This window comes from Phodopus roborovskii, unplaced genomic scaffold (assembly GCF_943737965.1).
Source record: "Phodopus roborovskii unplaced genomic scaffold, PHOROB, whole genome shotgun sequence".
In the NCBI taxonomy this organism is placed as follows: domain Eukaryota; kingdom Metazoa; phylum Chordata; class Mammalia; order Rodentia; family Cricetidae; genus Phodopus; species Phodopus roborovskii.
The window spans coordinates 32,098,029-32,116,380 of record NW_026126517.1 but is presented as its reverse complement, the minus strand read 5'-3'; the positions used below and the strand labels follow the sequence as shown (position 1 = coordinate 32,116,380).

The 18,352-nt window shown below is 41.8% G+C and overlaps 1 protein-coding gene across 2 annotated transcripts in view; it reads left to right on the top strand.

Moving 5' to 3' along the window:
- Positions 1-18,352, top strand: part of Nrg4 (neuregulin 4) — a 60,609-nt gene that overhangs the window by 23,889 nt on the left and 18,368 nt on the right. For both annotated transcript variants that reach the window (XM_051197513.1, XM_051197512.1), the window contains exon 3: positions 17,660-17,806. In XM_051197513.1, coding sequence (XP_051053470.1) covers positions 17,660-17,806 — 147 coding nt within the window. The remainder of the gene's footprint in view (positions 1-17,659; positions 17,807-18,352) is intronic.

Below are 18,352 nucleotides of genomic sequence, written 5' to 3'. Positions count from 1 at the left end.
GGAATAAAAGCAAGCTAGTGTTTCTGAACTCCAACTGAGGACTGTTAACGCAACAGGGAGAAAACACAGGACAAATTTTAGATACATGATGACATTTTTAGCTTTTCACACACTTAAAAAGAATTGTGGCTCTCTAAAACTTAGAGAAATTTCCGAAAATGGAATAAATTATTATGCCCTTATTGATTTCTATGTATATACTGTTTTTTCAAATGCCCTGTACATATGTGATTTATCTCAGTCTTATCCATACATTTCAGAATTAAGTGAGAATTTTGTTTAGTGTATCAAACTTTGCATTGTTGGGCTGGGATGTCACTCATGGTTAGAACATAAAATTAACGTGCATAAACTCTGTGTTCATTCTCTGGCAACAACAACAAAAATCTTTCTATTGTCTCTTTATTTTGTCATTTGTTTTTAAGACATTTCCTACTTCAGTTATTCATACAGTCGAGCGCCTTGGTGTGCCAAGTCCCTCTGAAACCGTTCATCTCGCTGGGCCACCCCAAGGTGGATGTAAGACTCCAGGTGCCAGTAACTTACTTCCTTTCTTCTGTCACTCATATGCTACCCAGGCCTATAGGTGGGAGCACTCATCCTATACACAGACTGCCCAAGAAAATTGGCTGCTGTTAGAGACCAGGTGTGAAAAGCAGAAACATACCTCTTTTGTCTTTTTTTTTTTTTTTTAGGTAATGATTTTTCCCTTACAATGTGCATTCTTTCTGAAAATTTCCAATTACCCTAAACAATAAATGCCACCAAGTAGCTTAAAGTCTTTCCCTAGCTGTGTATGTTCTGCAGGTGAACGGAGAGCAGAAGTAGATGGCAGCCCCAGCTTTCCAATCCTTCTGGTAGATTTCTTCAAGGCTGATGTGAACTTTGTTGGGTTCTTTATAAAGTAGATTTTTAATTTTTTTTTGTTTGTTTGACATCCTTTTTAAAGTTTACTTTTGAGATTTCTCTCCTGCCCATGCTGTGCTGTATATATAGCAGAAAATTAACCTATAGAATATAATTCTAAAAGAATTTGCGTTTTTAATTTTATATTCTTAGTCATTAAAGATAGGATGGTAAGTAAATGAAACTTGAAAAACAGTGACTCAGGGTAATTTGTTTTATCATGACTTTTGTCTTCCTAACTTCTCATGCATTGTGTTCCTGAATGTTTCAATGTCATTTCCTTAGAGTCCTCACAGGCTGGAAACCTGAGAAATATTGTGAAATTCCCAAGTGTCATGTGACAGACAGTGTGTAGTCTCTGTCCCCTTCTCTACTAGCAGCTCAGTAGGGGGTAAAAGTTTTCCAAGTTCTGGCACTAGGGAAATTCCCAGGAATACACAAGGATGACCCCAGATAAAACTCTAAGCAATAGCGGAGAATGTGCCTGAATGGCCTTCCCCTGTAATCAGATCAAGGACTACCTTGTCATATAAACCTTCATCCAGTAACTGATGGAAGCAGATGCAGAGATCCACAACTAACCAATGGATCAAGCTCAAAGAGTCCAGTTGAAGAGGGAGGGATAATATTACAAGCAAAGGGGTCAAAACCAAGATGGGGAAACCCACTGCAACAGATGATCTGAGCTAGTGGGAGCTCACTGACTCCAGACTGACAGCTGGGGAGCCTGCATAGGACTGATCTAGGCCCCCTGAATGCAGGTGACAGTGACTGGCTTGAGCAGTTTGTGGGGCTTTTGTGGGGCCACTGGCAGTGGGGCCAGGATCTATCCCTATTGCATGAACTGGCTTTTCGGAGCCCATTTCCTATGGAGAGATGGCTTGTGCAGCCTAGACACAGAGGGTAGGTAGGGCCTTGGTCCTGCCTCAAGGAGGTAATGGGGCTGACTTCCTTGACTCCCCACAGGAGGCCTTACCCTCTCTGAGGAGCCAAGGGGGGAGGAATAGGGGGAGGAGGAGATGGAGAGGGAACTGGGATTCATATGTTTAAAAAAAAAAAAAAAGAAGAAAGGTTCTAGACCCCTTTAAAATATTTTTTGAAAAGGTAAAAGCATAGTCATACAAATATAAACAAAACAAACTACAGAACAAGTTCCAGGACAGGCTCCAAAGCAAAGAGAAACCCTGCCTTGAACTCCCTCCCCCCCAAAAAAAAAACAACAAACAAACAAAAAACTTTTCAAAGACTTTACCTGGTTAGTTACTTAGGAAACAATAAGATACTAGAAACAACTCAAAAATTCAGGCAACAGATACATACATATATAGATACTGGGAATTCTGAAAAGATTTATAAGCAGATACAAAATTGATCAATATTTGCAGGTCACTAATCAAGTGTGTCCCACCAGGTAAAACGTATTAGTATTTAGGTGGAAAAGAGTCACTGTGTACTGTCTACAGATTACAGACTTGTGAACCAGTACACTGAGCAGCCTCCCTTAGCCCATCCTGCAAACACCCAGGACTTCCTGTGAGACAGGTTCTGGTAGCTCAGGCTGGTTTTGAACTCTTTTGGTCCTCCTCCCTCCTTCCAAATGCTGGGATTATTGGTGCGCACCCCTGTGACCAGCTCCCAGCAATCTTTTGTTTGTGGGGTTCTTCTTTAAGTTTTTACGCATTCCAATTTCTTTCATAAGTTTTATAAACATCTTGTTGATGATTATAGTAACCTCAAAAGTTTTTTTTTCTTCAGTACTTCAGGTTGAACTTAGGGCTTTATTTACAGGTGCAATATCCCTACCCCATTAATTACATTCAGAGTGTGTTTTTATGTGTGAATGCATGTGTGTGTATACATGTGTGTGTATGTACATGTGTGTATGTGTGCATGTGTGTACATGTGTGCATATGTGTGTATATGTATGTGTGTGATGTGCATGTGTGTATGTGCATATGTGTATATGCATTATGTGTATGTGCATGCATGTGTATGCATGTGTATGCATGTGTATGCATGTGCATATGTGTATTGTGTATTTGTACGTGTGTGTGCATGTGTGTGTGCATGTGTGTGCATTATGTGTGCGTGTGTGTTTGTGTGTGTGTTTGTGTGTGTGTGCATGTGTGTATGTTTGTGCATGTGTATGCACCCACACACATATGTCATGGCACATGTATATAGACAACAGACAGGTGTCAGTTGTCTCCTTTTCCCATATGGGTTCCTGGGAACCAACTAGGCTGTCATTTTTGGCAGTGTTTTTATCAGCTGAATTATTAACGTTTTTAGGTTGACAAACAAAATCAAATGTTTTATGCTCACACCCTCACACACATATGTTTCCTCTCCCATACTGCTATCTCATGTGTTCCCTGGGCTTCCCTGGGTCTTTCTTCTCCCGGTTAGCTTCTCCCGGTTAGCTCTGACTCCTGCTTTTATGTCACATGAATTCTCTTTTCGCAGGGTCCCTTCCCCATGCATGCATGTGAGTGAGCACACACACACATATACGTTCTGCATATAAGAGAACACTTACAATATTTATCTTTCTAGGTCTGGCATATTTTGTTAAATAATTGTTTCCAATTCTATTCACTTTCCTGCAAATGTTATAATTTCATTTTTCTTGTGACTGCTCAAAATTCCATCGTGTATATGTACTATATTTGTTTTGTCTGTCCATCTGTTGATGGATAGCTAAGCTAATTTTATTGCCTTGCTACTATTAATAACACAGCAATGGAATGGTATACATGTATCTTTGTAATGGGGTACATCATTTTTAGGCATGTGTCCAGGAGTGGTATGGCTGAGTATACCATAAGTATGTCTGAGTATACTGTAGTTCTATTTTTAGTTTCTTGAGGACCCTACTGCTGATTTCTATGGTGCTACAAAAGGTCACACTTCAAGCAGCAGTGAGCAGGAACTCCTCTTTCCCTACATCCTCTTCAGCGCTTGTCATCATTTGTTTTCTTGACGGTAGCCATTCTGATCAAGATGATGTGGCTCTCCAGACAGCTCTCATTTGCATTTCCCAGATGACTGAAGGATGTTGAACACTGTTGAGTCCTTATTGACTGTCTGTGTGCCTCCCTCTGATTAGCATTTCTCTGATGGGTTAAGGATGTTGAACACTTGTTGAGTTCTTATTGACTGTGCACCTTCCTTTGAGAATTATCTCTTCAGTTCATCAGCCCATTCATTGATGATGTGATTTGGGTTTCTGATGTTTAATTTTTGCATATTTTAAGAAAGCTCTCTTAAAGATTTACTTTTAGATTTTTTTTTAGAATTGTATGTAAATGGGTATTTTGTCTGTAAGAATGTATATACACTACATGTATGTCATGCCCTCTGAACCTGGAGTTACAGATGGTTGTGAGCCACCACAGGAGTCCTGGGAATGGAACCTGGGTCCTCTGCAAGAGCAGCCAGTGCCCTTAGCTGTTGAGCCATCTCTCCAACTGAGGTTTTTTGTTTGTTTTTAAAATTAAAACTTTTTATTTTGAGACAGATGTTTTCTAATTACCCAGGTCAGGTTAGAACTTGTGATCTTCTTTCCCCAGGCATTTCCCGTAGCTGGGATTGCAGCCTGTACTGTGCTGTTACTCTTAGTCACAGATGTCCTGGTGGGGGCTATGTGAGTGGGGAGAGTGTTGACAGCACTGTGAGTTTGGTCTTCAAGTCTTACCCACTCTGTAATGAGCCCATGAAGGTTACAACACTCACTTGTCTGAAATATTTCCTGAGGAGTCTTGGAACAGGGTTCCAAAGGCCTCTTGGCTGTCATGAGGTCAGAAAACCACGCCTAAGAAACTATCCCCTAGATTTCACATGCAGCACTGAAATGAATGTGAATTTTTCTTGTCTTGGAATCGGCCAGTTTCCTGGAGTCCTTGGCCTGGTAGCCACGGACATTCTTATCTTCAGGGCCTGTAAGTCAGGGACCGTGCCATTTGTACTGAGCAGGCTTGGTTAGATGTGAGACTGGCAAGTAAAAACTGTATAGTTCTATAGGATTAGACATTAGATAATTCAAATTTATAAAAATCAGATAATTCAAATATTCAGTTTTAGTTTATAAAAGCCATGTTTACCAAATGTTTGTAGGATGTAAATACCTTCTGAAGAAAGTATTTTAATGTAAAAAGGATGTGGCTTTAAACTATTAGTAGTAATCTAAGCAAGTGACTGTAATAACTGTCCCTCGGCCGTTCATGATGTCCTGTGCTCTTCATGACATGGGCTTACCTCTGCTTTCCCAAACTGTCTACTTCTAAAGTGCAATGAGTCCTGGGAAATCCTGACTCAGCCCATTGGTTCTGTGTGAGCATTCTATAAACGCCGATAATCTTAGAATCTTGTTCCCAAGAATCTATTCTTTGAAGAATTAAGCCGTACCTTTCACTTATTTCCCATGTGACGCAGAGCCTTTGCCAAGCATCAGATTAAAACAGAAACTGTGCTGGAAACAGTTCAGAGAGTAGAATACTTGCAATGCACTTTCTGTCTTTCTAAATCTCAGTACCCTGTAAAAAGCCAGACATTTGTAATTCTAGTGCTGGGGAGGCCAAGAGAAAAGGATCCTAGGAGCTCACTGCCCATCACTCTAGCCTAATTGGTGAGCTCTACATTCAGAAAATACAGTGGAGAGTGATTAAAGAAAGGCACCCGACATCAACCTCTGGCCTCTGCGCTCATGTGCCAATGCACACACATATGCCATGCACAAGAAGGGAAACACAAAACTTTTAGATGGCAGTTATTCGCTCTGGTTCATTTCCTCCTGTAACCAATAAGATCACAGTGGAGATGGGCTGAAGTCTTTACTGGGGTGGATTGTGTAACTATCTCACATGAGTCCTGGTAAACCTTTTATGACCATTGGGCATGGTGGTACATGCTTGTGGCCATAGCTACTCAGGCGGTGGAGATAGTGTTCAAGAAAGGCATGATCCCATCTGAAAACAAACAAGGGAACGCACAAAAATAGAGGGTGCTAAGAAGTATCCAGGAGCATCTAGAGATTTCTAACTTAATGTGTTCCTATTCTAACTACCATCTTTATTTCTATAATGTAAATGACAGTGATTTTTAAGAGATCTTTTATAGGTTTAAATTATATTTTGATTTTTTTTCCATATTCAAGATTCAGTTTGAGGAAAGCAAAAACTTAAAACCTAGTGAGAATATTGGGGCATTTGGCTATCATGGGTGCCTGAGAAAGAGTTCTTGGATGTCTCTTTCCTCCAAAGGGACAACAAAAATTTAAAAAAAAAAAAAAGGTAGCAAGTGACATAAAGAGCCTTAGTCACTGACTTCTCCTCCTCTCCCTCCCTTCTCTTTGAGTTAATTTTTTTTCTTCCCATAAATAATCCAGAATGTAAAATTCAGCATTAAGCACAGAAAAACATCCTGGATAGATGCTAAATAGCTGCTTTTTGGTCCCTCAGAAGATCGACAACAGTGTTTTGTCTGTCCTGAAAGCCCAGCCATCAGGGTACGGAGAACTGAGAATACACTTCATATGATACTAAAAAGAAATGCCCTGAACAAATCTTTCCATATTGTAAAGACACTTTAGTGAGCCCCAGGCAGCAGCCATTCAGTCATCAACACTGAGGTGTTATTTATGTATGTAGTCATCATTCTTATTTTAAAGCAATCTATAACTGTTGTTCTTTGTGTTTCAGTTTCCCATCCCAGCAATTCCGAGCCTGTGTAAGTTTACCACCTTTGGCTTTGAGGTCAAAAAGCTGAGAACTGCTATTTTCAAAACTACCTTTCTTTAAACACAAAGGTGCACATGTGAGTCTCTGTCACAATTATTCCTGATATAGTCTCCCTGCTCACATCAGCTATAACTTTTAACCAAGTAACTGGTTGCTGTTTCACAAGGAAAACTAGGTTCAGGGTCATTTGGAGCTGTCTATCACAAGAGGCAGCTTGGTAGACATGCACAAGTCACAAACACACACATTACATGCTTTACATTCTACCTCCATACACATCCTTTTATCTTAATTGTTTAACATTTCTTCATGTTATATGTGTGCGTATGTGAGAGCGTGTGGGTGCAGCAGCTTCTGTGTGGAGATGAGGGACAGCTTGTAGGAGTTATTTCTCTGCTTCCATCAGACGGGTCCTAGAGATGGAACTCGGGACATCAGGCTTGCCAGCAAGTACCTTTACCCTCCAGGAGTTCACTACCACCACCCAGCTACCCACCTAACCCCACCGGCTGTGCATACCTTTCATCCCAGTGCTCAGGAGGAGAGGGAGGTGGATCTCTGAATTTGGGACCAGCCTGGTCTACAGAGAAAGTTCCAGAACAGGCAGGGCAGTTACACAGGGAAAGCCTGTCTTGAGAAAACCAAATAAGTGAATGAATAAAGGATTTGTGTTGGGTTGTGTAAAGGATGTGTTATGCTCAGTGAGGAGGACCTGCCCACCATTCAGGATGCCCTAGGTTTATCCCTAGTATTACTTAAAGGGAAAAGGAGCAAAATTAGAATGAGCCTATCTCTAAAAACAAGAAGAAAAATCCAGTGAGATGGCTGTCAAGGAAGTAAACATGGAAATAATGACTTAGTTGAACAGTTTTGCATTTAAAATTTTTTTAACAATATGTATTATTTGATCAATGAACCCCATGTAAGTTTAGAGAAAGCAGACCTAAGATAAATAAAACGTTTGCTTGTGGTAATCAATATTCTAAATCAGAGAAAATACTATCTATTAAGTCAAAATTAGGCTAATCTTACTTAACAAAGATCTATTAATGTAACTTGAGTTCTTAAAATGTTACTTGCTTTGGGAGCATCTGTAATGAGGTCTGGTGCCCTCTTCTGGCCTGCAGGGATACTTGCAGACAGAACACTGTATACATAACAAAATGTTACTTGGTTTTGATGAGAAAATTTTTCTTAAATTTGTTATTTTTAAGATATTAGAATATTCAATATGTTTCTTACTGTCCTATAATGGACTTTCAGGGTTGTTCAGTATATATTTCAGGCAAAACAGAGCTCCTTGAATTTGAGAGGTTTTATGCTCTAATAATCTCTGCAGATAAGTACTTTGTCCATGTGTCATCATTCTCTCTCCCAATCAGGACAATCTTGAATGTCAGCCACCTGCTCATGTGTGTGGGCAGTCCAGCCAGGGCCTTCATCATGATCTTACTAATGGGAAGAAAACTGTTGAGCACAAGTGAATGAACCCCAACAACTAACAACAAAACCCACAGAATAAATGATAGAGAATGGGAAGTCCAGAATATGAGGGAACCAGCAGATTTGAAGTTCTGCTCCCTTGGGAGCAGAGAACTGGGAATTGGGAAAAGATGCCCAGTACACAGGCCTGGTGTGCATGCCTCCCCAGTACACAGGCCTGGTGTGCATGCCTCCCCAGTATACAGGCCTGGTGTGCATGCCTCCCCAGTACACAGGCCAGGTGTGCAGCCCTCCCCAGTACACAGGCCAGGTGTGCATGCCTCCCCAGTACACAGGCCAGGTGTGCAGCCCTCTCCAGTACAAAGGCCAGGTGTACATGCTTCTCCAGTACACAGGCCTGGTGTGCATGCCTCCCCAGTATACAGGCCTGGTGTGCATGCCTCCCCAGTACACAGGCCTGGTGTGCATGCCTCCCCAGTACACAGGCCAGGTGTGCAGCCCTCTCCAGTACACAGGCCAGGTGTGCATGCCTCCCCAGTACACAGGCCTGGTGTGCAGCCCTCCCAAGTACACAGGCCAGGTGTGCAGCCCTCTCCAGTACACAGGCCAGGTGTGCATGCCTCCCCAGTACACAGGCCTGGTGTGCAGCCCTCCCAAGTACACAGGCCAGGTGTGCAGCCCTCTCCAGTACACAGGCCTGGTGTGCAGGCTTCCCCAGTACACAGGCCAGGTGTGCAGCCCTCCCCAGTACACAGGCCTGGTGTGCATGCCTCCCCAGTACACAGGCCAGGTGTGCAGGCCTCCCCAGTACACAGGCCAGGTGTGCATGCTTCCCCAGTACACAGGCCTGGTATGCATGCCTCTCCAGTACACAGGCCTGGTGTACATGCCTCCCCAGTACACAGGCCAGGTGTGCAGGCCTTTCTAGTACACAGGCCAGGTGTACAGGCTCCCAGTATATAAGGCCTATGTTCAGGCTTCCCTGGCACACAGGCCCAGTATGCAGCCCTCCCTGTATCTCCATTCATCCCACTCTACCTAATGAGTCTACATGCATTTCAACAAATAGTCTATAAAAGTTTTAACAGTTATAAAAGGGAAAATCTTTTCACAAGTAAAAAACTGAGCATGTTTCAGAGGTGTATTTGAGGAACTGCTCATTTATAAGGAGACCAAGAGCTGTTGCCACTGACTCAGAGGAAAATTAAATAATGTACATGTATGTGAATAGGCATGAAATTGATGTGGACCCACGCAGCGAGCTGTTGTTGTATACCAAGCAGAATTTATTTGTATCCTCGTAGGTTTGCAATGTACGGAGTTGTACATTGCTCAGAGGTGAAAGTACAGGTCTCTGTGACGTCAGATAACTCAGAAAGGATGTTTGCCATGCATTTGGGATCTGTTGTGTGGTTGATGTCAAAGTCTTTTTCTGAAGAACAATCTATAGACAGGAGCCTTCTAGCCTTTGACATCTTGGCCAACTTAAACACAAAGGCAGCCAAGTCGAACTTCCAACCAGAACATACTAAGTTGAAGTAGCAAGAGTGGAGGAGAGGTTTGTCTTCACCTCTGCCTGCGTCGCTGGCTGGGCCAGGCCCTCTGGGCTGCCCTGCTGGCCTCTCAATCTGCGACTTGTCCAGAAATCACCTCAGAGCCAACCAGGACATGGTGTTCAGCTTTTTGATTGGAGGAAGTTAACTTGGCGAAGCATTATCTGTTGGAACAGTTACCCACTGGAACCTAGTAAGCTCTGCTTTCTCCAGGACTCTGCCAAAGAGTAGGCTGCTCAAACAGCCACAAGATAAAATCAGAGTGGCTTCCTGCTTTTGTGACTTAGTCTGAGCTGCTGCCCACCTGTAGCAGTAGCGATGGTATTCTTGGGCAGGTAGAAAAACATTTGCCATGTGATTGTACAGACTGTTTAGGAAATGGAAAACAAATATGTAATCTGTGGAAGGCTGGTTATACAAAACTGTGCTGATGTATTTGACACATCAGCTCATTTAATTGTACATTACCCTTCTGTCCCAGCATTGCTTGAACGCTGCCTGACTTAGTGTTCCATTTCTGGGAAGGGACCACAACAACTCTTATACAAGAAGGAATTTAATTGGGGCTTGCTTATAGTTTCAGATGTTTAGTTCATTATGTGGAAGGGACTGAGACTTCTACACCAGGATCAGTGGGCAGCAGGAAGAGAGAGAGAGACGCTGGGCCTGGGTTGGGCTTTTGAAACCTCAAAGCCCACCCCCAGTGACGCAGTCTACTCTAAGAAAGCCACTCCCTGATGACTAAGCATTGGAGTATATGAGCCTGTGGGGGCCATGCTTATTCAGACAGACACACCACCCTGTGATCTACCAAATTCTTCCCAAAGGGGGTTTCAGAATTTTGTGAGTCACTTTATTAATCACAGAAAAAATGTTAAAATTCGTAAGGTCAGTTCTTAAGATAGGCTGGTTCTTAGATGAGATTTGGCCTTTGCATCTCTAAATTTAATAGGAGGTTGTATTTCAAGGAAAATTTTCAGAAATGCTTCTGATATTAAATACAGCAAAGTCCTTTTTTGCTCTGATCTTTGACACTATGTGTAAGCTTTATTAAACATCTGGAATCAGGTTGAACTTTAGAACACCCTTTATGGAACAGAAATAACAGCCTGGCTGCTCATCATAGAACAGATGCAAATGCACCCAGCAGCCGCTCCATTTACTCACTTTGTTAAGGCTTTTTATTTTCGTAACCTTTCTTCTGATTATAGACTCCCTCATTCGTGTTTTCAGCAGAGACAAGGGATGCATCTCTCTCGACCTCGGTGCTTGGAAGAAACTTAGGAGCATAAATCTCCCAACCCTCTGGCTTTGCTTGATGGCACTTCTCTGACAGTGCGTGCTGTGGCTGGGAAACAGTGTGCATGTGCCAGATCCCCTTGCTCTGTCGTTTTCCCAGCTGTGTTTGTCTGTGTCTCTCAGCTGAAACTGCCCTTCACCACCAGCTTAGGTCAGCCCGCTGCTCTCTAGAAGGCAGGAGCTGGTGAGGGGCAGTGCAGGTCTCACTTTCACTTTTTTTTATTGTTGCATAATGAATTCCATACAATTATGTGTTGGCGTCTGGATTTTGATTATCCCTTGGGTAACTTTCTCCTTGGAGTACAGCCAAATAAAATCCCATTGTCATCTATAAGACTTAATTTCTGCATGGGAATACTAACAGCTGTGACTTTTGCGTAGATCTAATGCTTAACTTCTCTTGTCAGGAAGTGAACTGACGCTGGGCTTCTCTTTGTCTTATTCCAAGTTGTGTCATGAGATTTTCCCTGCAGCCTGGGAAGGTAAGATGCCAGCATGAACACTGTGCATTTAAAACTGTGGTTCAACTACTCCAGTCTTTCCAGATGCTCCTACTTGATGGTCTTAATGAACCCTTAAAAGATATAAATGGAGAAATCTCTGTATTTGGAAGGCCCGCTTAAAATTAAAAATATTTAAATATCTTTACCTATACTGAAAATATTACCTAAAGGAAAAAGTGGTGACAATTTTATATATACTTTACGTATATGTACATGTATATAATCTCCAAGACATAAGTGATGGAAAGTATACACATATTTTTTTGTTTGAAACTGAGTCTCGTATAGCCCAGGATGGCCTCAAACTTCACAGTGTAGCTAAGGCTACCTTTGAACTAACACACTCCCTCTCTTTTGATATATTTAACGTGTGGGTGTTTTATCAGCATTTTCATCTGTGTGCCATGTACAGTACCGGAGGAAGCCAGAAGAGGGCATCAGATTCCCCCTGGAACTATAGTTCCAGGTGCTTGTAGATGCTCTAACTGAGGTCCTCTGGAAGAGCAGCTAGTGCCCTCTCTGCTGAGCCATGTCCAGCCCTGCCCTCAAACTCTTTACCCTTCCCCCATCCTGAATGCTGCTATCGTACACATGTGCCACCGTGTCACATGCACATTTATTATTTTTAATCTAGCTTTTTCTTCTGACTTTTAAAAAAAAAATACACTTTATTTGGGGTTGGGGGACTTTTAGAATTTTCACCCTGATCATATTTTTTTAGGGAATCAAACTAGAGAAGACAGGGACAGAGACTTTGGTAAATTATTTTGTTAGCAAGAAGAAAGAGGCCAACATTATGAAAGCTTACAAACCACAGCCTTGTTGTATTGTGTTGGTCCTTCTCCCTGAGTTCGCTGGGGCAGCACTCGGGGATAAGGTTGCGTGAAGCCTGTGGCTTGTTCTTTGTATGCTCCCAGCACTTCTGTATTTCACTGGGCATTAGCTACTTTAAGCAGATATTTGAATTTTTCCATGGTTTACTTAAACCAAACCTTATAACCCAATGGCAAATGTGATGGTTCTCTGTACAGACCGTGTTGCCATTTCTATTCAGATGCACCCTGAAATGCATTCCGAGTATAAGTTAGCTGGCTAGCAGTCAATCCTGAAAGGATCTAAGATTCACTCCTTAACTCGACTTAAATTGAGCTAGCCCGCTTGAAGTGCTCATAATTACCAATCCTTAATGGTGCAAATGTTACACATTTGACATACAAAGCTATTTTTACAAGAGTGAGTATTCACTATCTCTAAGCATAATCAAGCCAGTAAACGTTTAATTAGTTTTTGGCACCAGGTAACGAAAGAGGCAAAGACATCAAGCCAGTCATCTCTGAATTCTTGGCCATACAGATCTGGTTGGCATTTTATAGGATTTCGGCCTTGTGTTTATGTGTCATATAGTAATGGGTCCAAGCCATGCTGCCAGTATAGTTTCTTAAACTCTTATAAAGACTTTATTTTTTGTTCCCATTTCTCATGAGTTTCAGGCTGAACTTTGATTGTCATAGAATATTGGTGAAGTGGGTCAGCTCCAGGGATCAGTTAGAATTTTTCCTTCCAGGATATCTCTGCCCTAGGGATGGGTATTGGTGTTGTCTACCTTTGTTAGTGACTCTTCCACAACATAGTACCTGTGTGTTTCTGGGAGGTGTAATAGTCCTGCATTTATTGACCATTGTGCTCCCAGCTTTCCACCTGGAGTCCAGCATTGATATAAAAGACACTGGCCACATTCCTTTTTCATGCGTACACTGTTGAGCTGCTGTCCTGGGGCATTGCTGGATGTCTTGTTTGGTTGTGAAGATGACTAAATGAAATCATCAAGGCAGAAGTTGTTACTTTAGCTCTGTGCTTTAAAGCTTAAGTAACAACAGACGCTGGAGAGAAGTGGAAGAGGGGACAGAGAAGAGGTGGGGGAGGGACTGGGAGGAGATGAGGGAGGGGGTATTGCAGTCTAGCTAGAAAATAAATACTTAGAAAAGTAGTACAGCTTAAGTGATATGCACAGTGAGCATGACAGGAAGGTCAGGGAACTGGCTTTTTCAGGGTTTGCAACACAGCAGCTCTGCCCATGATTGACAACTTCTTGGTTCTTTTTGTTTTGTTTTGAAGAAGGGTCCTCTCCAAATTTCCCAAGCTGGCCTTGAACTCACACTAATCTTCCTGTCTTAGTCTCACAAGTAAGTTTGGTTCCTTTACACTTGCTGAAGGCACTCAATGCCATGACCACTTTCCCTGAACAGTGTAAAATCAGATGAACTTTTCTCGTGACCAGTGCATTAAGCATGGATTGTGGGCTTACAGTGGAACTCTTGGTGCAGCTAGAAACCACTGTATAATGTGGATTGTGAGTTTGCAAGGTTCACATCACTGGACATTTGTACCCATTCCAGCATTCATCTTCAATTCCAGGAAAGTCTTTTAGCATTTGGTGTTTGTCAGATTAGATGGCACAACCTCTTGGTACTTGGCAGCCTGTACAGGAGTGAACCTCGGCTGCTCTAGCTCTGTGCAAACGCTGCAGTAACACTTGACCTGTCTGTGTTCTTCTTCAGCGCCCACTAGCTCTACTCCTAGTCGGTTGTGTCTCCACTGCACACGCCCCGCCCCCCCCCCCCCGACCTATGTTTGCTTGAAATCTAACATTTGTGTCCTAACCAAGGGTATAACATTTTCATCAGTTAGCCAGAGCCTTCAGAGCAGCACTGGACAGGCAGGGTCCCCTTATTTATATGATAAATATCTGGAAAAACAAGATTCACTTGTATGTTAGCCAAACAATACAATGTGTCTCTGCCTTTCTCCGAGTACTGATTTAATGTGGTGAAGAATAGAATAACAAGGGTTTTTTTTTTTCTTGATGTTATTTTGCTTAATATTTCCAGCAGTGTTGTTTTACCTTCTCCTCAGATGTGGATGGTAGAGAACTACATTGATTGCTTCTCTCCTGTGACTTTTTCGTCTGCTATAATCCTGATCTGATGGCTGAACTTCTACACACATCATTCCCAGACTACATAGGGCTTTCTTTCAGTGACTAAAATTTTCTTTTCCTTTTTAAAAATCTTCTGTAAGACATACATGATAACTGAATTCTATTTAAATACAAAACTAATTTTAAGGAAATTGTGGGGGAGTTTTTATTGTGTTTTCATGCCTCTAGAGCTTTGGAACTGAATTTAGAGCAAGGTTTTATCTTGTGGAAACCTACCTCTTCCCTGTGTTTGTTTAGTGCTGTGTGTGATGTAATGGGCCCACTGGGTTACTCTCTAGGGTGACACCTCATCAACTCCTCCTGCCCACTACCCCTTTTCACCTAAGACATATATTCTTCCTGACTCAGGGTAGATAAGCATATAAAGCAGGAATGCAAGCCAAGAATTTGTATTTTAAAACAACTCTTTGCTAAAGTAATTTTTCTATTTGTTACTGATTAAAGCAAATTTACATATTAATGAAATGCTGATGCTTACTTATTCTTACAGAAAGAATTAAGTCTTAACTTGTATTTGATACTGGATGCCATGAAGCATCTTCAACACTTTTAAGTTCAAATATCCTAACAATGCAATCCAAAGATACACTCTATTGTTACTTTTATGCCAAAGAACAACAGTAGGAAAATTTCGTAGCCTTTGTTTCCTGTAGTTCCTTTGTGTGCACAGTAAAAACATGGCCATTTCTAACATACACTGGTATTAAATCAGAACAGAGGTGTGACAGGCGCATCTGTCAGATGGTGTGGCCACTACATGTGCAGTGTGAAGTGTTTGTGTTGTGTTTGCAGAACAAAGCTTCAGGGACATGAGATCTGCCGGAATCACCGTAGACAGACTAACTGCAAAGTGTGTTGGGGGTCTTTGCGTGCTCAGATATCTTTTATTGTTGCCAAATTTTTCGTAACACCCATACAGTAAATTATGTGACCTCATACAAGGTGATGAGCCATAGTTTATGATGCTGTATTCTGAAGAGTATGAGTGTGTGCGTGTGCGCGTGGGTTGCGTACATGCATGCCTTCCTGCCTGCATGTGTGTCTGTTCTGGGAAGTGGGAAGTAAAATTAGAAAAGAACAAAATGAATTTTCACTGTTTTTTCCTTTGTTCTTTTTCTTTCTTTTATTGTTTGTTTGTTTTGTTTGTTTTTTCGAGGCAGGGTTTCTCTATATTGCTTTGGAGCCTGTCCTGGAACTGGCTCTGTAGACCAAGCTGGCCTTGAACTCACAGAGATCCACCTGCCTCTGCCTCCCAAGTGCTGGGATTAAAGGCGTGTGCCACCAACACCGGGCATGGATTCTCACTTATCCTTTCTCTTTTCACGTGTTAAGTCCTTGGGAACAATAGTACACGTTGTACTCGTTCATTTATTTTATGTGTATGAGTGATTGGTCAACATGTCTGCCTATCTGCACCATGTGCATGCCTGGTGCCTAAAGAGGCCAGGAGAAGGCATTAGCTCCCTCAAGGACTGGAGCTACAGATGTTTGGAAGCCTCTGTGTGAGCCACCTCTCTGCCCACGAAACAGTATTTTAATGTTTATACTGTAAGTAATTATGAGTTTTCCCCAACATATCTTTCACTTTGTGTTTCAGTTTGTCACTCATATCTTGTCCTTCGGTCCCCTTCCCTTTCCTTGTCTCCACAAACCAATCTTTGTAGTAGTTTCAGAGGACCACTGTGCGCCCAAAGCCCCCATGAAGCCAACAGCAGTAACCTCCTGCTAAAATTCACTCCATGTGCTAAGTCTTAATGTTCTCTCCTCTTATTTGTATGTAGGCTATTAGTCATCCTATCACGTTAGTTGTAAAACCCTGTCATTAGGTCACATATAATTTTCTAGGCCTATTGTCCTTGTTAGTACAATGTGGGAGGCAGAGAGAATACATTTCTAAATACCTGCCTAATCTGGAAAAAGGTGAGGAGGAAAATTAGTTTTGCAAAATCATTCTTTCCATTTTTCTTTTTTTGTAAAAAAAAAAAAAAAAAAAAAAAAAAGCTTAAAGTGTGCGTGCGTGCGTGTGTGTGCACACTCATTTTTTACATATTATTATTACACATATCTTGTAAATTTCCTACATAACTTCTTGATTACTTTATAAATAAATGTCCATATTGAAAACAACACATTTGTTTTTGAGATAGAGTGTCACACTCTGGCCCGGACTGACCTAATACTTACTCATCATGCAGCCCAGGCTGGCCTCAGCTTGAGTTGGTCCTCCTGCCTCAGCTTACTAAGTGTTAGCACTTGGTAATGTGTGCCACCATTTCTACCAAAATATTTTTATTTTACATTCAACTATAATATAAATGGATGGGATGCCAAACATCATAATTCTCATTAATTTGAATTAATCTTTTGAACATGTTAATAAGGGAAAGGAGTTGGCTTCTCATACCAAAGATGGCTTCTTTGTGGTATTCTTTGCTGTTTCATATTGTTTCTGAATAAAAATAAAGCTGACATGTTCAAAAAGGCATTGTTGATCAGTAGGGAAGAGATGTCATATTGAATAACTCTGGATTTGGAAGAAAGAGTAATTTTGAGGAAAAGTTGCATTTATTTACATGCATATGTAAATTATAGTAAGTTGTAGACGAATCTGAGTTATATACAGAGTTACACCATTGAAAATGTAGATTTAAGCCCTAGTGGCATGCACCTGAATCCCAGCAACTTGGAAAGCTAAAGCAAGGGGATCACTTGAGCCAGGAGGTTGAGGACAACTAGAACATTGCAAGACACATCTGTGCAAAAGTTGGCAGGAAGCCAAGTGGTGGTGCTGCACACCTTCAATCCCAGCAGAGTCAGGTGCATCTATCTGTCTCTAGTTCAAGGCCAGTCTGGTCTACAGAGCAAGTTCCAGGACAAGCTCCAAAGCTACACAGAGCAACTCTGTCTCAAAAAAACAAAAGCAAAAGGTGACAGGAAGAGAAAGAAGCCCAACCTAGATGCTGTCCACACATGGAATCGGGATACTAACCAGTTCCTTTAGATCCTAAGCTGCTGAAGAACTGTAAAAGGAAGGGAGCAAGTGTACGATGATGCATTTGTGTGCACCCATGGCTCTGTGAGCTTCACTTCAAGCCTGTTTACTCCACATTCACAGTCTGAAAAGTAGAGGCCTTTCTGTTCATTCCAGCTGGGGACCTTGTGCTCTGCACATCTGTGTATGGAATGGATTCAATCTTTACCTGAACCTTTATCCTATAGGTGCATCGAGAACTATACAGGAGCTCGCTGTGAAGAGGTTTTTCTCCCGAGTGCCAGCATCCAAAGCAAAAGTAACCTGTCAGCAGCTTTCGTGGCCCTGGTGATCCTAGTCACGCTCGCCATCGCAGCACTCTGCTTCCTGTGCAGGTAACTAAAGTGGAAACAGACCCTCACTTGCTACCGTAATTGTGCTTACGTCACACAGCCTCAGGGTGAGGTGTGTGTGTTTTTCTTTTTTTTAAAAAAATAAGTTTTGAATACTGAAGGCAAAGGGACTCGTGCAGTGTGTTAGAAGCTTAAGGCACATGGCTGACGTCTGGGGTCAGCCTTTTCTTGAGCACCTGTTATATGCCAGCCGACAGGGTAAAATGTTCCCTGAATTACATCTAGAGAGACAGATAGAGAAGCAGAAAGTTAAGCTGCAGAAACTGGTGACTGACAAGATCAGCAAAAGGAAAACTTACCGGTTGCAAGGCTATACATATATCAAAGGTTACTTGCATTGATTCCTTTTTATTGCTCCTCGATGTTTATTGAAGTTTACTTTTAAAAGCAAACATAAAATTAAGTTTATTAGTTATCTGTATTAATAAGTATTAAACACGCATTGGTTACACTCATGTGGTTATGAAAATGGAGCTGATGGCCATCATAAAACAATGCGAGTTGGCTTGAGAAGTTAATGTTCTAAGA